The 16367-nt window shown below is 38.6% G+C and overlaps 1 protein-coding gene across 8 annotated transcripts in view; it reads right to left on the reverse strand.

Moving 5' to 3' along the window:
- OSBPL8 (oxysterol binding protein like 8) overlaps nt 1–16367 on the reverse strand; it is a 95331-nt gene that overhangs the window by 16512 nt on the left and 62452 nt on the right. For all 8 annotated transcript variants that reach the window (XM_049792013.1, XM_049792009.1, XM_049792011.1 and 5 more), the window contains 7 exons: nt 15249–15319; nt 10655–10735; nt 9678–9779; nt 8253–8456; nt 3570–3654; nt 2240–2411; nt 7–241 (listed from right to left, as the gene is read on the reverse strand). In XM_049792013.1, the coding sequence (XP_049647970.1) occupies nt 7–241; nt 2240–2411; nt 3570–3654; nt 8253–8456; nt 9678–9779; nt 10655–10735; nt 15249–15319 (950 nt within the window). The remainder of the gene's footprint in view (nt 1–6; nt 242–2239; nt 2412–3569; nt 3655–8252; nt 8457–9677; nt 9780–10654; nt 10736–15248; nt 15320–16367) is intronic.

The raw sequence follows: 16367 nt of genomic DNA on the forward strand, positions 1-16367 counted from the left end.
TTTTACCTCCCCAAGTTCTTCATGGCTCTGTTCTACATAAGTAGTTTCCTTGACATCAATTGGTTCTGGATCAACGTAAGAATCATCCTGTCGCTCCGATGTGTCGCTATCACTTTCTTCGCTTTTCCCCAATCCATCATTATCAGATTCCTCGTGGTCATGGTCATTTTCCTTATCAGATTTGTCAGAGTACATATCTTGATCTTTAAAGTGATGCCTTTCAATTTCACTGTCATTTAACCTACAAAAAATAAAGGTTAAATGAATGTTCACACAATAATTTCATGCTTCCAAACCAGGTTCTTAATAAAATACACACTAAAATTGCTAACATCAAGCCTGATGTGGCAGCAATGTCAAACTAGCTTTGCTGGAAGCATATAGGATGCACTCTTCTCACTGAACTGTCAAATGCACCACGTTTAGAATAGTTACATTGGAAGGGACCCGCAACAGTCTTCTAGTCCAACCGCTGGACCACCTCAGGGCTGACCAACAGATAAAGCATGCTATTAAGGGCATTGTCCAAATGTCTCTTAAACACTGACAGGCTTGAGGCATCGACCACCTCTCTCGGAAGCCTGTTCCAGTGTTTGACCACCCTCTCGGTAAAGAAATGCTTCCTAATGTCCAGTCTAAACCTCCCCTGGGACAGGTTTGAACCATTCCCATGTGTCCCACCACTGGATCCCAGGGAGAAGAGCTCAGCACCTCCCTCCCCACTTCCAATCTCAGGAAGCTGGAGAGAGCAACGAGGTCAACTCTCAGCCTCCTTCAAAAGAGCATTGAGTGTCTCTGCTTCTTCTTCATCCCTGTTTTTCAGGTGACCATCTCCAAGTATCAGTCCAACGTATTCTGTGGACCCCCTCTTGCTATTAACGTACTTTTAAAAGCTAGCTCTCAGTTGAAGCTAAGATTGCTTTTACCTTTCTTCTTTCTCTCTTGCCAGCCCCATTAAAATTAGGCCTGCAGGTTTTGTTGCTTAGATAGTTAAGCACACTCTTCGAATATGCTATATCAAAAGATCTACTTAATTAAACCATTAGTCTTAATTAGACTTAACAGTTGTAGCTAATTGCTGTGATTGTAATCTGGGCCAGCTGCTGATATCAAACTACTATTCATGAGTACAGATCTCCAGCTGAATAGTACACAGCAGTTTTATTGTTTCCATGAGATAATAGAAGGAACAAAACTGTAGCTGAGCCTGCTTGGTCATCTGGACAGGAGGCAATAATTTGCCTTTTTGTGCTTTTCCTAGACTATCCATGCCAGAAAGAATTGCCATTTCTTGCAGTCTAGGTCTTCTGTCTCAAATACAGGAGCGTACTTTTAATAGCAGTACAAAATTCCTGCCCGCCCAGAAGAGACAGATGGGCAGCTAACTCTTCATGGGTGGGAGGGATTATTTGAAATAAATTTACGTCCACCTGAAAGTACATTGAACTGGTGGAAAACTACTGAGAGAAACTGCATAGCACAAGCTTCAGACCCAATTATTTCAAATAAAGGACTAAATATTTTATGTTTTCTGATGCACTTTGGTACCACAACTGAAGTGTTTGAAAACACCATTCATTTGCCATGCTTCTTTAATAATATATTTCCACAAAAGCTTATGCTCCCAAAAATCTGGATGAGAGTATTTATTGAAATAAACAGGGAGTTACTCAAGGGCACTCAGACATTAGATAGCAGGTGATACCAGATAATTTCAACTTTTGTGCATTTAATTTAATATAATAATAGGGTGACTGAATCATTATTCATCCATCTGATGATTCAAAGCCAAGACATGCTGAAACCACTTCAGTAACGACAGGATTAGTCATTTCTTTAACCAAAGAATAGCAACTTATATTTACATCTACCAACTGTTGTCACATGTATTAAACTTCTTATTTTCAGGTGAAGCTAACATAAGAGACCAACTTCAAGATACAAAAAATTTAAACTTTTAACAGTTTAACTGAGTACTTAAACTTACTGATGTGATACTCAACTTTTGAGTTTCTTGGGCCAAACTTTCCTCTGTACCCACTTTGCTTGAAAAAAGATTTTTTTTTTTTTTTTTTCATTTTATCTACATACAATATAAACCACAATGGAAATAAGGCATATAAAGAGAATTCAGGAGCAAAAAGAAGCACAACCTTAGAAGGAGGTTCTCCCTGTGGAGAAGTTATCACTACAAGGTTCTGCCAAAAGGACAATTAGGTTTAGTAATTAATTCACTTACGGTAAATTTTCTCCACTGTGCAAGTTGTTAGCACGAAGCAGACCATAGAGAGAGACATGAGTACTGTCTGCTGAAGAGTTCAAATCGTGTTCTTTACCTTCTCTAATCATTGTACGTTTAAGCAGACTTGAACATTTCAGTGCCAGCTCCAAAGCATCCATCCAACACCTGCCTAAAGACAAATTTATTATTAGACTAAAAATTAAGGACTGAACTGAACTATACAACTTCCATTTCCTAACTTTACAATCCTTTTGGGTCTGCTTACATTGCCTTTGAAAACACACTTCAGAGTTGTTCCATGTTACATGCATTGGATTTTATCATCTGGTGGGGACATAAAAACGACTCACAACTACCCGGCTCTAGTACAAGGGATGCTTCAAGTGTAGGACAAGCAAGGTAAATCGTGATTCTGTTAGAGCATATTCCAGTATTTCTTCCTTAATGCAAGTATGGCTCCACCCAGGCCCTGACTATTGAACTCCTCCAAAGTTGCCCACAGCCCTGCTCTAGTTTTGAAGATTAAGTAACTGCATCAGTTGGCAAGATTTATTGATGTAATACAATAACAATATGGATAAGGAGCTATGATGACAGCATATAAATGCCATTTCAATATAAAACAGCAGATATTCTAAATTAATTTTTTTTGGCAGAAAAAGTAACTAAAATTTGTGTGTTCTTTCCTCTCCTTATGTCTTCATTTCCATATATGTAATCCATTTTTCAATACAGAAGGCAAATAAAGTCCTGTTTTTAAAGTCTGCAGGGGTATGCTTAATCAACCGTAGAAGGTAGGCAGTTGCTAGAAAGATTACACAACAGTCTTAAGTTTTGTTTCCTCATTGTAACCTTTGAAGATGGTTGCACTGATATTGACCACCACCTCCCCAGTGATAAAGGGTGTTAACAAAACTATATTTTGAGGGAATTTTTACTACTAGAACTCTATGCAACTGCTGCACTTTATAACACACAAATGCTTTCATTAAAAAGAATGTCCACATTAGCACTTTAGAAAGGCACTAGCTTGAGTATTTAGACATACATTAATATATTTAAAACTGAACCCCGTCCTCCTCCTCTACCCCGCCAATGCAAGGCAACTGCAAGGAGTTCAATGACAGTTTCTTCAGGTCAAAATTTTCCTTTAATAACCATGAAAAACTACTAGTACCAACACAACTGAATGCACTAACTTAAGGGATAACCTTAACAATTAAACTGCAATGACAGTGCTGTAATAGACATAGTAAGTCAACTGAAACCGTCTCTTTCTAATAACTAACTGCTGTTATCGTGGAAAAACTCTGCTATATATATTTACCATCTGATTCTGAAGCAGCTCGGATGATCAAATAGCTGCTGGGCAATGGCTGAGTTATAGAGCCAACTGCTTCACCTTTGGGACCCTTGAAATACACAAAACAAACAACAGCATCAGATATTTTAATTCAGTTTTACAGTTTATTATTCAATGTAATAACAAGCTGACACACTGCAGGGCTATTTACTGTCATTCAGCAACATCTAATGAAGACATGAATGGAAAGATGGACAGCCCTCTTTTACTGGATTTCTTCTTCAAAGACTTCATTCTAAGTATAACTCCCAATTCAACCCCACTTTAAAAAGAATGGTCTTTGGGATTCCAATAATTTTTGGTGGTTTTTCTTTCTGGTAAATCAGACTTGGCATAGTAACTTGGAAATGCTCTGCTGATGCTACTTATAGCAAGACGACAAAAGCATCAAAAGGAACGCCATGGGGGAGTCACCCTCACTGTCCGGCGGTTGCTGCAGTTGGGCGTAGCGAGCTCACACGGGACAAGCTATTCCTCTTCAGCTTGGTATTTCAGCTGAAGAGGTAAGACTGAAAGCAAGCAAAACAAAAGACGTATCTGTGGGGTGGTTTAAGAGAGCTGATCTACCACAAATGCTGCCTAGTAGAAGACCCCACGTTTGTACAGCAGCTGGCTCTTCCCCTCCAGTCCCATTTGTTCTTGATGAGAGCAAAGGTTCGTCTCAATTCCTACATGGATGCTATGGTTCATAGCGCAGAGAGACACGAGGGCAAGCCAAACCCTTGCAGAGAACGGGAGGCCGCCTTCAGTGATCCACTTCATGCTTATTTTATGTGACAACGTGTTTGGTGTCTCAGCAGCATGCTATGCTCCAGAAGCGCATGATTTTTGCCTGTCTTCAGAAGGCAGGTAAGTCAATATTTAAATAAAATGGAAGTAATTCCTCCCACTCAAACACTGTGTAGAGCTATAGGAACCCACTCATCCTTTCTCCCTCCCTCCTTCCCCTTCAACCTGTCTACCTGTTCAGTACTCAAGTCCACACAATAGTTAGGTGTCTAACTGTAGGCTTGTCATTTGAATAAGAAAAAAGAAGAGATGATGCCCAGGTCCATGAAAGATATTTAGATGCTTAAGTCTCTCTATAAAGGGTATCAGCAGGGCACCATGATATTATGTTCAACCAAAAGACACACAGAGGATGTCAAACATCAAAGTTTAATTTTCACTACTTCACAAATTAAAAGGCAAAAAAAATAAAAATCCAAAAGACCTTTCCATCTCTGTCAAGCTTCATTTTGGAATAAAATACTAAACAACCATTTTAAAGCCCCTTCAAAAAAAGTTTACCTATGGTAACCTTAAGACAACTGATAGGCAAAGAGGGCTGTATTAAACATACTTGAAAGCTATCGTTGAAAGCTGGGTTAAGCCTGCCTAACTAATGAGTTAACACATTTTGGTCTTGACTGATTTCCCCCAGAGAAGCCTAATGAAAAGCCAGTACAAGGCTTAGAAGAGGGAATTGGAAAGCCAGCAGAAGTTTTGAGCAAAAGCAGATAAAGGCAGATATTTTAGAAGCAAGCAAATGAAACAGCCAGAACATTTCTGAGGGCGAGAGGCAGGTAACGAGGAGTCTTGGTGGCACTTAAATACCAATACAGGCAAGCTAGTGCTGGTGTAAATGATGTTCAGAAACTCCTGAACAGTCAGTATGGGGTATCAGCAACTTGGGTGTTAGAAACAAGATTCCAAACCTCAGTCTCCCTCCAAGCGAGTGGAAAGGTGGGCCTACGAAAAGCCTCTGGTGAAGCGGCAACGCGGGGATTAGGAGTTAGCTGGTACTGAGAACCAGGAGGGACAACCCAATGTGTGAGCAAACCTTGCCCCAAGGCGGGGGCAGGCAGGGAAGAGGTCTGGCTCTCACCGAGGCCCCTGGGGAGGAGAGAGCACCACGGCACAGTGCAGCCCCAGGCAGGGGTGGGAGAGTCCTGGGGGGGCTGCACGGAGGGGACCGCGGCACCGCTGATACGCCAGCGCTGTGCAAAGGTCTCGGCCACTGCAAGTCCTCGAAACTCTCAGGTCACGGGACACGGACTAACAGCAGATCTCTGCCCGCGAGGTCTCCCCTTCAGGGTTATACTGCGGGCATGCAGGGTACACTGCTTACTCTGTACCAAACAACTATAATTTGGAGATGAAGTGTGGTTTTGGTGTTCAGGTTTGGGTTCTTTTTAATGCAAGAAAGCTATACTCCCCTAGGTGCTTTGACAATACATTGATTAAAATCAAATTAATAATTTGCAGTGAACATTTGAGCAGGTTGACTTATCTTGGAATAACTGCTCGTGGATCTTGATTTCCTCTAATTGATTACTGTTCCAAAAAGCACTGGATATTTTTCTTTGATATCACTCATTATGGTTTCAAAATCAATTTTCAGTATGTTAGTGTTCTGTACGAGAGAGACTTTTTTTTCCATTTGTTAGGTGACTTTATTTGAACTGTCTCTGCTCCTGACAGAATGATAGTACAACTACTGCAATACAAGGTAATGGGCGAGTTAAAAATTCCACTAGATTAAAGAAAAACTTTGAAGTTTACTTCCTACAGAACATCCATGCCAATAAAACTCAAGTGCCATGAACATTTAGAGGAAGCAATAAAAACTGATAAGCAGTTGCACTTGACTAAATTTACTTCAGAAAAATCATTTGCAGTAACTTTTCTAGTTATTAATTGTAGAAAACGGAAATGGCATCAGGACGGGGCACATGAGGAAGACAGAACAAGGTGCAGTGCATCAGCTACCTCAGAGTGCAGAAGGAACATCAAAGACCACAGCAACAGGCTTAAGGGAGTGTGTGAAGTGACTGGCCACAAACTACTGCAGAAGAGAATTTGCAGTCTGCCAGGACACACTATGCGAAGTGTGCTCAAGTGAGAAAATCTCCTGCAATACTTATACCTGTGTAAATGTTTCTTGCAATGTCATCTTCCTGCACTGACTGCAAACAAGGGTCATTTTGCCTTAGACTTCAGGCTTCTTCTGGTAAATCTACTCTGTAAATCAGTCAATTGCTGTTACGCTTATGAAAGTTTGCCTCATCATAATAAATCTGTAACTAGGACATTATAATTGACTAGGTAAACAAGGCAGAAAAAGGTTTCAAAATTCAAGGCCTTTCATCTAATTAAATCCAGTAATTCTCAACTGCAAATAGCCATACCAAAATGAACAAACGCCACTCCAGCTCTCAGCACATTTAGAATGGACAATATCAACTTGTTCAGGTTCAAAATTTGACCTACCTTAAAAAAGTAAAAATCTGGTGGGGCATGTCCTCTAAATTCTAAATATCTAGTTAAAAAAACAAACAAATCCATTTCTCATTGCCAAGCAATAAAGAAATATAAGACTGATTTGTGATCTTCTGCAGACAGGCCACCACTTTGCAATGTATGTATACATGATCGTAAATAATTAAAGCACGTTAACACCAAACCCTATAGCTTTGAAAGAGGATATGAAGTCTGTGTTCTGCAAATATGAAATCACCACTAATTAGTGAAAAGTCCTCCTAAGCAATATTGACATAAAATTCAAAAGCAGCTACAGAAGATTTGATCTAAGTTTGGTAAATTTAGATAACATTGATAATGATAACAATTCAGAAAGACCACAAACAAACATCAGGAATTATACTAGCTGACTGACGTCCCAGTCTGAGATAAGGAAGACAAAAATCAATGCAGCATATTCTACAGATGCAACAGTACATCTATATCAATTTAAGATTCCGAAGATACAATCTCAGAATTAGTAGCTATCTGAAGAGGTATGTTGCAGAGGGCATAATTAATTTATTATGACAAGGGTCCTAATATTGTACAATCATTTCATCTAAAGCAAGATGTCATTTCAGGAGGTATGTTCACTTGTGCTGTGCTTCTGCACCCCCTCTCCATATGCAAACATAAAACAAGGACTACAATAGTTCGTTTACTAGAGTATAATGTTTGCTATTACTCATTGTTTAAAGATTCTTATAAGAAATGGAAATAAAACTTTGCTGTGCAGAACACACTGTGCTTTTCAACACTTACAGGTAAGAGCTCCCCACAATATTATGCCACATATGACAAAACAAACAGACATCAGAACTGAAGGAAAACATTTATCTTCCTAGAATTGTAGCCCAAAAGGAACACAACTGGCTAACAAGTTGCAATATAAGCTATTATTGCACAAGGATGTCATTTGAATTTCTACTCTTACAAGCAAATTGAACTAGGCTGACATCTTATTACATGAATATAGGGTTGGAAGCCAAGAAATGTTTATAACACATCTCAGCTCTTTCATTTTGGCAAATGACTTCCCTCCTTAATGTCTCAGATTCAACTGATGTAAAATACAATATTATACACTCATTCCTCCCACTTACATGATTGCCAGTGATGGCATTAACCTCTTCAATGGCAACCCTCTGCACACCACAATTCTGAAGCTATTTAAGTATATAGAGCAGCATAAATCAAATACTTTTTGTGATGAAGAGGACTAGATGTTGAACACTTATATTCACAATAAACAAATCATTAAAGCTACAACAAGAATGCAGTTCAGCTTCTCCTTAAGGTTGTCTTTACTTATAGCTGGCTAATACTAGTCATCTGTTAAGAACCATATATGCTACCACTAACCTTTATAGCCCATATGGACTGCTCCAAAGGATGAAAAAGTTTGAAACAAAAGCCATCTTTTTTAGAAGGCCTCTCAATGAGTTCACAAGCGTTCAGGAGCACTGTTCCTACCCACTGGCCATTTTTGGGAGTTTTGTAAACGAGCAACACTCCTGGTTTCAGTACACACCACAGTTTGGTCCAGCTTTTCAAGGTACCACGAATCTAGAAGATAAACAGTTACTGTTATATCTCAGTGAAGCCAATACCAAAACCATACCCCTTAGCAAAATGAAAATTAAAATTACTCACTAGTTTTTATTTCAAACAAAGTTTATCACGTCTATCAAAAGTTTACCCAGGTTTATCAAAGACAGTACAAAGGTACAGTTTCAATGCTCACTCTTCTATTTTTTCCTGATGAATACTTATTCTACAAATGGGTATACACGCATCCAGATATAGGAAGTATGACTATTCATCTGAAACCTTCATGAGTTTTCCTATCTGGAACATATTTTATCACTAGCATGAAGACACGATAACCTTTGGAAACAGAGCTCCTCTGAAAATAGGGCAGGCGTCTGATAAGAAAAACAGGATATTCACAAAATAATTCAGATACATTTGAATTTCTTAGATAAAACCTCTTATAACAGCTGTTAGCTTCAACCTATATGTGAAATGTAAGATCCTTTCAAGTCCCTGAATTTGCACAACTGATTAGACTGCTCGCATCAATTCTATCAACTCTGGATTCCAATTACTTTGTGTCTGTACAACTGAATGCCAACTTGACATCTGAGCAATGTTTTAGCCTGTTTGCAGCGATTTTTACAAAAGCTGGAGAAACTTTTTCCGGACAAGCTATTGTTTGGAGCAAACTGTAAAAATGGGCAACAGATCTTTTTTCTTGTACAATTTCCAAGGAATATATTCACAAATTTAAGGAATTATATACAAATACAGAAACTGCACTACTGTTGATGACACTGACTACTATCTTTGAGAAATCAATTCCTCACCTTTTGTAGCAGTATTAGAGGACAGTTAGTTCTTAAGAGAGGAAAGGATAATTACTAGAAATATACAAAGAAATCTGTATTCAAATATCTAATACGACTGAACCATTTTCACTATTGTTACAGATGTTACAGAGCTTCAATTCAAAGTCTAAAATAAAAAAGGACAAAATAAGAATTGTAAAGCCAACTCATCTGAAGTTAATGGCTATACACAAGATGCATGTGACTATGGTGACTACAGTAAGTGGGAGCTAGGTTTCTCTATTATTCCCCTAGGATTGACCCTGGGATGCAATTAGTGGCTGTTGTGCTTGTAGAAAAAAATTAACAGCAAGTAAAAGATTGAGTCTTTTCTATTCTGGTCAGAAAGCAGTAAACAGCTGCTACATCTTCAAGTCAAGTTTCACACTTGGATTCTGACCTTCAACCAGTCAGCCATAACTATAACTGATGGGTCTGTGATAGTGCTAAGTAATTCTTTCGTAGCTCTCTTCTTTTCTTCTCTGTAATTTTTCTTTTGAACCTGTAAATAATAATAAAAAATACTTACAATGCCACAGCCATAAGTCAGTAATCAGAGCACACAAAGACATCTATCAATACAAGCTGAGGAAAAACCAGCTAAACTCAATTTGCAATACAGATACAGAGAAGTAGCTTTAACACACAGCATTTGACTTCAAGGTGCAAACAACTATTTCATGCTCTGTTTCAAGAGCAGCTACGACATAACCAATTTCAGATTCTTCTGCTATTTGCTTTTAAGACTGAGGACTTTGAAACTCCTGTTAGAAACACAGAGCGAAAACCAACCAACCAACCCACCCCCTCCGCCCCTTCCTTTCCTGGTGTAAAGTACAAAACCAAATTTAGGTTACATTCAGATTTACAGATATATTATCTGATCAGTAGTCTTTACCCACCAATTATTCCCCCCACACACAGTAGAAATCCACAACAACGTATCTCCCTCTTTTAGAGGCAAATAATTTTATATTTCTCCTGACATGACATCTGCCAAACAGTGGAGTTTGGTCTTGTTAAAACACAGTGGGAAGAAGGCAGTAGAAAAAACACAGATACTGCATGCAAACTGTAACTTTGATAATTCAATTCATCATTTCATTGCATGTAGATGTCCTGGGGTCCCTGCCAATCTTATAATCTTCTGAGTTACCCTATAATCTTGTGCCATCTTAAAGCCTGCATTATAGAAGCCCATACTCAAGAAACAGTACAATAAGATTTGAAGAGAATCAACACCACAACTTCTCACAATACTTAAATATTCCATAGGTCTCATCACTACTTGGTATTTTTGTCTTCTCATTAGTGAATATGGTAAAACTGTGTGAATGCATTTATAGTCCATGAGGAGTTAGCAGGAAATTAATTCACCTTGAGAGATTCTTTTTTTGTAAGTTTGCTTGAAGATAAAGAGATGTCCTTCTCAGAGCCATTGAAAAGCTTGGATTCAGACTGGAATTCACAAAACACATAACAAATAAATGATGATGATAGATAGAAGGATATATTACTGTTGCAGGCAGTTTAGAAAGTGTTTGAAGTGCACAGTTTGTAAGGTTCCCATTCCTACTCCTCTACTGTTTCACCCACTTAAAAAAAACCAACCAAACAAAAAAACCCAAAAGACAAACAACCCCCCTCCCAAACCAAGAACAGAAACAACAAACCACAACTTGTATCAAGAGCTGTTCACCACCTATTTATGGAGTCTTTTTTCATAAGTGTTTTATGGGAAAGAAGTCAGATTCCTCCAGAAAAAGCTGAACTATATACAGTAAATACTTAGCCTATGTAGCCTGTTGCTTGATATGTCACAATCTTGACTAGCTAGGCATTATTTTAGCCAAGAGAAAGTTTTAGGAGAATCCTGGTGTTTAAAAACAGGAATCGTTCCCAACTTATATGAATCCCAACGTCTTCATTTGTAACTTAGCTCCTCCAAATGGATTGCTAGAGAGGCACTTACCCCGTGACCCATGAAGAAAAATACAGCCTCTTCAATCTAGAATTCAGTGCTCTATAAATCATGAGTAGAACTGACCACTAATGCCACTCGTTCTGCTCCTTCCTCCCTAATCCCATGCTCTGATTACTTCGCAAGTCATCTTCAAGAAGCTCACAGTGGCGATAGACAGAGGAATGAGACTCAGGTTTGTTCATGAAACCCAAGTCCTTGTTCATGGCAGGACAATATGCTGCCTCAGCACCACGTGATTTCTCCCTCCTGCCTCTCCCCACATCTTGTAAGGTTCAAAGTTTATTCTTTGGCATCTGTTGCCTACTAGTTGAAAGGGAATTAGAGCCACCAAATATTCGCCTTGGGATACAGAGCTCTTCATAAAAAGGAATCTGTCACAGAGTTATCATTCCTACTGCAAGTCAGAGAACACTGAGTAGGTATATACATAAACTTCAGATAAATTACAAAGAGTTGCATTTCTTTATGCGCTGAAATATAAGCCTGATGGACCCAAAGTTCTTGCCTAGTCAAAAAAAAAAAAGGGGGGGGAAAGGAAGAAAAATCAATGGAACCTTCTAAACAGTGTAAATTCAAGGACAGTTTATGCAAACTGCTTCTCAAGCTGTTCAACACTTCTGACTAGCCATTTCAAATCTTAGGCTACAATGCAAAGTCTGTTCACCAAATTTCTATTTTGGAATACTATAAAATGAGAGTAAAAAAAAAATGCAAGTTTTGAGAAAACTTACTGCAATAATAAAAAAAGTGCACTTGAGCACTATTTTCTTAACACAAAAGTTGCTCAAACCAAAAAAATAAAAATGAAAGATTTACAAGTGGAACAAAGCAATTTAACTTTGATCCCACTTTGACACCTTTAATTCAGAACTAAGACCTTACAGGAGTCTACTTAGCTAGCATCAAAAAGATATGTGCAATAACTGGCAAAAAGTAATTTTACCTCAAAACCATTTCAATGATAAGTAAATGTTCTCTAACTTCGATATATACATCTTGGAAAAATGAAGGAAACCTCTTCATTTTGTATTAAAGATATGTTCTTAACACTCGAAATTTAGCTTTAAGACAGCCATACAACTTGAAATTTAATTCCTCTGTCTAGAAGTTAAAGGAAATACAGTACTTTAAATGTAATAACAGAAGAGGGAAAAATGCTTATCACTGTCACATAAGAAGAGGTAATGAACTCGTTATGCAAGCTATAATGGAGCAACTTAAGCAAAACACTCATAAATATTCTAGTTGCTCACTAACAGAAAGCTAATGCAATCTAAAGGTCATGCATATAAAAGCCCCAAACCAGTAAGTTTCACAGGTTACAAAAACTCATTTTCTCAGTATCTCAGTTTTAAAACTCACTCATATGACACTGAGTAAAGGTCCATATTTACCTGTCCAATGGATTATGAGACAGATCAGTGACTGGTAGATTTTTTAAGTTAGTAACTTCCTCAGTGTTAGATCCACACAAAGTGGACAGGATCAAAATTTAAAAGAAGAAAACGTTTTAAGAGAAACTACTGCAAGTCCCAGCGACGTACATTCAGTACCAGATTCTGGGCAAGCCTCATCACTGCTTTTCCATCCTTACTTAGAAAGAAGGGCTGCTACTTCAGCCTCCACAGCTGTGACAGACAGTTACCAATTTCTTTTAGCCTAAAGTTTATTTGTGGGTTATAAAGGAACCACTAGTCTTATCAAGCCCCACATGCAGTAATTGCAAAAACAGGGATGAAGAAAAATATGCATTAGGAGAAGTAGGAATACTGGTCTCATCTTTGGTAGTAGAAAGACACAAGCAAAAGTAACAACAAAGCACACAAAGACTTAAGATCCTAGAAAGACAAGAACCAAGAAACATAAACATAAGGAAGAGAAAAAAAAAATTGGACAGTCAACAATAAATGATTAATAGAGTCTGAAATAAATCCAAGTTAAAAGAGACAGTATTAACTCAATGTCCAAGTCAAAAATGATTTAGAGGTTTCTGGACCAACGCAAGTATTTTGATCAGAAGCAAGCTGGATGGTAAAGTATGCTTCCTTGATCTCCCTGACAAGCAGGGCTCTAGGATGCAGTAATGCTGAAAGATGCAAATTTTTGTCATTCCAAGTCAGATGTAAGACACCAACAGCTTGAAATGCTTAGCTACACACCACAAAACTGCAGCTTCAGCTGCAGAAACTAACCTGCTCACCCCAGTGCAATTCTGATGACACCACTGAAGCAGGGAAAAGCTACTATAACCTTTAAGTCGCTTTGATTTCCTTCAATATCTCTTTAATGTTTCTCTTTAAGGCTCTGACACATGAAATATCACAGAAAAATTTGTCAAGCCCTCCAGTGCAATCCCTCCGTCTCCTAGGGGTACAGCTGCCCGTGCCCAAGGCCAGCTCTGACAGAGTGCAGTCAGTGCCAACCTTGGAGCAGAGAGCTATGGAAAGAGCTAGGCGCGAAAGCGGCAAGAAGCAGGCATCCCCCCCATTTCCCTTGGGAGCTAGCTGTGTTCAAGCTCAGGTCCTCGCCTTCCCCTACAGAGCAGCCCACGCCTGCTGCGCCCTGACAATCTGTTTCAGTGTCTGTTACCACATTTGCCTCTCTAAAAAGCAGTGGACATCCTAGCAGAAAATAGAAACCCACACAGCTGCATAATCTAAAGCCTTTAAACTCCATCCTGTAGCAATGCCTAAATAAGAAAAACAAGTGAACTTAGCTACTCCACTCAGTGATCAAACCATACACAACTTCCCCCTCTGCAAAATGCAGTCCTTCCCTCTTCTCTTTAATGTCTTGAAAAGAAAGAGAGATGCCTGTTTTGTGACACACCCAATTGAAAATATTTTTTTCCTGGAATTCCACATTCTAAATACATAGAAATCACTAAGTAAAAATTCAGCGCATTGACATGCCAGGCACTTCTGCTGACCAAAATGTTCATGCACTTTAAAAGTTACAATAGGCCAACAAATAAAGAAGGTTGCATCAGAGTGGCTATAATTGTAATCTACAAATTATAAAGGATTTAGGAAAGGAAAAGATAGCTATGGTAGATTTTTCTACATTGTAGATGCTAGCGTAGACACTACAAGGACTTTTTACACAAGTCCCTCATCATGTGCCTACTATTTCAATACCATCAGAAACATTTTATTCTGAGAAAGAACACTACTGCAAACTACTCGTGTAAGTAATTGTGATCAAAACAAAACACAGCTCTGGATAGAAAGGACCTGGGATCACTACATAAAAAGAGTCTTTGTAGTTGCTCAGGTAGTTCATGTTTTCTTCCTTTTTAAAGTTTAGGCCCCCCAAGATGCTATGGTTTTGGTGACTGCAGTGTCCATCTCCCAACTCCATTTTAGAAGTTCTCAGTTTTCACTGCATCTCAGGGAGCCTCTTCCATCTTGGGACTACACAATGATGATTATGAATTTGCCTGGCTCCTGTCTTTTCCACTTCTATTATCAAGATGACCACAAAGCATTAGTACTTGAATTCTGAGGTACAGAAGCCCTTGCAACAGACAGGACAAGAGATTACACTTAACTGTGTTTTACTCTGGCAATTTAAACCATTAAACTAAACCTGCTCCAATTACAGTTTCCTTAACATTCTTATAAGAAGATTTGCTGCAGCTCAGCGAACAGCATCCTCACCTACGGCTTAAAAGGATTTTAAATTGTGTTCTGTAGCAAGAGTTGGCTACCATCCATTGTTACATTTGGCAAGGCAACATCCCACCCCAAGATGACAGTGAGAAGACTCCACGTTTCATTTTCACTAATTTTAACAGTAGATTTTCATGTGATGTCATCCTGAGAATTAGATTAAGAAATACCCTTTAATGTTTATCTGTTGCTGAATCTGAAAAGTAATCTTCAAGATTATCTACAATGAAAGTTAAATACATTTGCATGTAATTAAAAACACAGAACTCCTTTGCACAGACATTTTTAAGCCAGATTAGGAGGCTGCTTTCCTTACCTTGCTTTTTGACATAGAATGTGCTGTATCCTCTTTACTTTGTGACACATCATCCTTCCCTTTGTCAAAACCTTAAAGAAAAGACAGCATTGTTGCCAATAATTTGAAGACATTAACATTTTATATGAGCTAGTCTTTGAAATAAACTTGCCAATTGTGTTTAGCATAAAACAGCACAAGAAAAATCGGATTTTCAGACACTGCATACATACCAGTCCATCACACCAGTTGAAAACATACCAGTTAGTATGATAAAAACTAATTTAATACCCACTAAGAAGCAAGAACAGTCCACTCTATTTTGATGGTGCTGCACCTGATCCAATAAGCTGACAAATCAAACAGTGAGCAAACTTCTGCCCTTTTATCTTCTCATTCTCCCCCATCTGCATAAATGCATGCACAGAGCAGAATGCTAAATGGAGCCTTTTTTGGTTTGTTCATTTCTGTAGCTAGAAATAATTGTTAAATACCACCTACATGAAAGCAAATCTAAAACACTGATTAAGATTGCCAGTCAGTTTTTTGCAAGAAAATGCAAAAGGTTGCTTACATTAGCCTTGAATTTACACTTTCAACTTGACGCTGCATAAACGTGACTACACGGCTTTATGTTAAAACAGTCGTCAAAATACCACATTTATCTCCTGTGAGTGACTCGGTACAAACCCCACATTTTCCCAGTATCCAAAAAGCAAAGTGAGACAAGGGCTGTAGCCAGTATATGTATGACAATGGAAAGAGAGGTCACAACTGGCATTAGTGCTGCTGCACAGATGCTACGTGCCACAGAACATATACTAAGAACCTAGCATCCTCTTAGGGAAAAATAATCTACTCTGGTTATGAGACAGAACATCTCAGTGATCCATTTTCTTTGAAGAGATTGGTGGTAGCATAAAGCTTTTATAAAGAGGAATAAAACAAATCGCACAATGCATTTACCTGAGAAAGTAAAAATGCCATCATTTGCATGCCCTCCAGATAGAAGGTAGGTAAATATGAAGCCGTACATGAATTTCAGGAATAATCCAGGCAGCTGAAAAGCCTTGCATGGCTCTAACAGTGGTACCCTAAAGCTTCAACCCACCAGAGGGCACTACATCAGCAGAGAAATTG

This window comes from Accipiter gentilis, chromosome 34, assembly GCF_929443795.1.
Source record: "Accipiter gentilis chromosome 34, bAccGen1.1, whole genome shotgun sequence".
NCBI lineage: Eukaryota > Metazoa > Chordata > Aves > Accipitriformes > Accipitridae > Astur > Astur gentilis.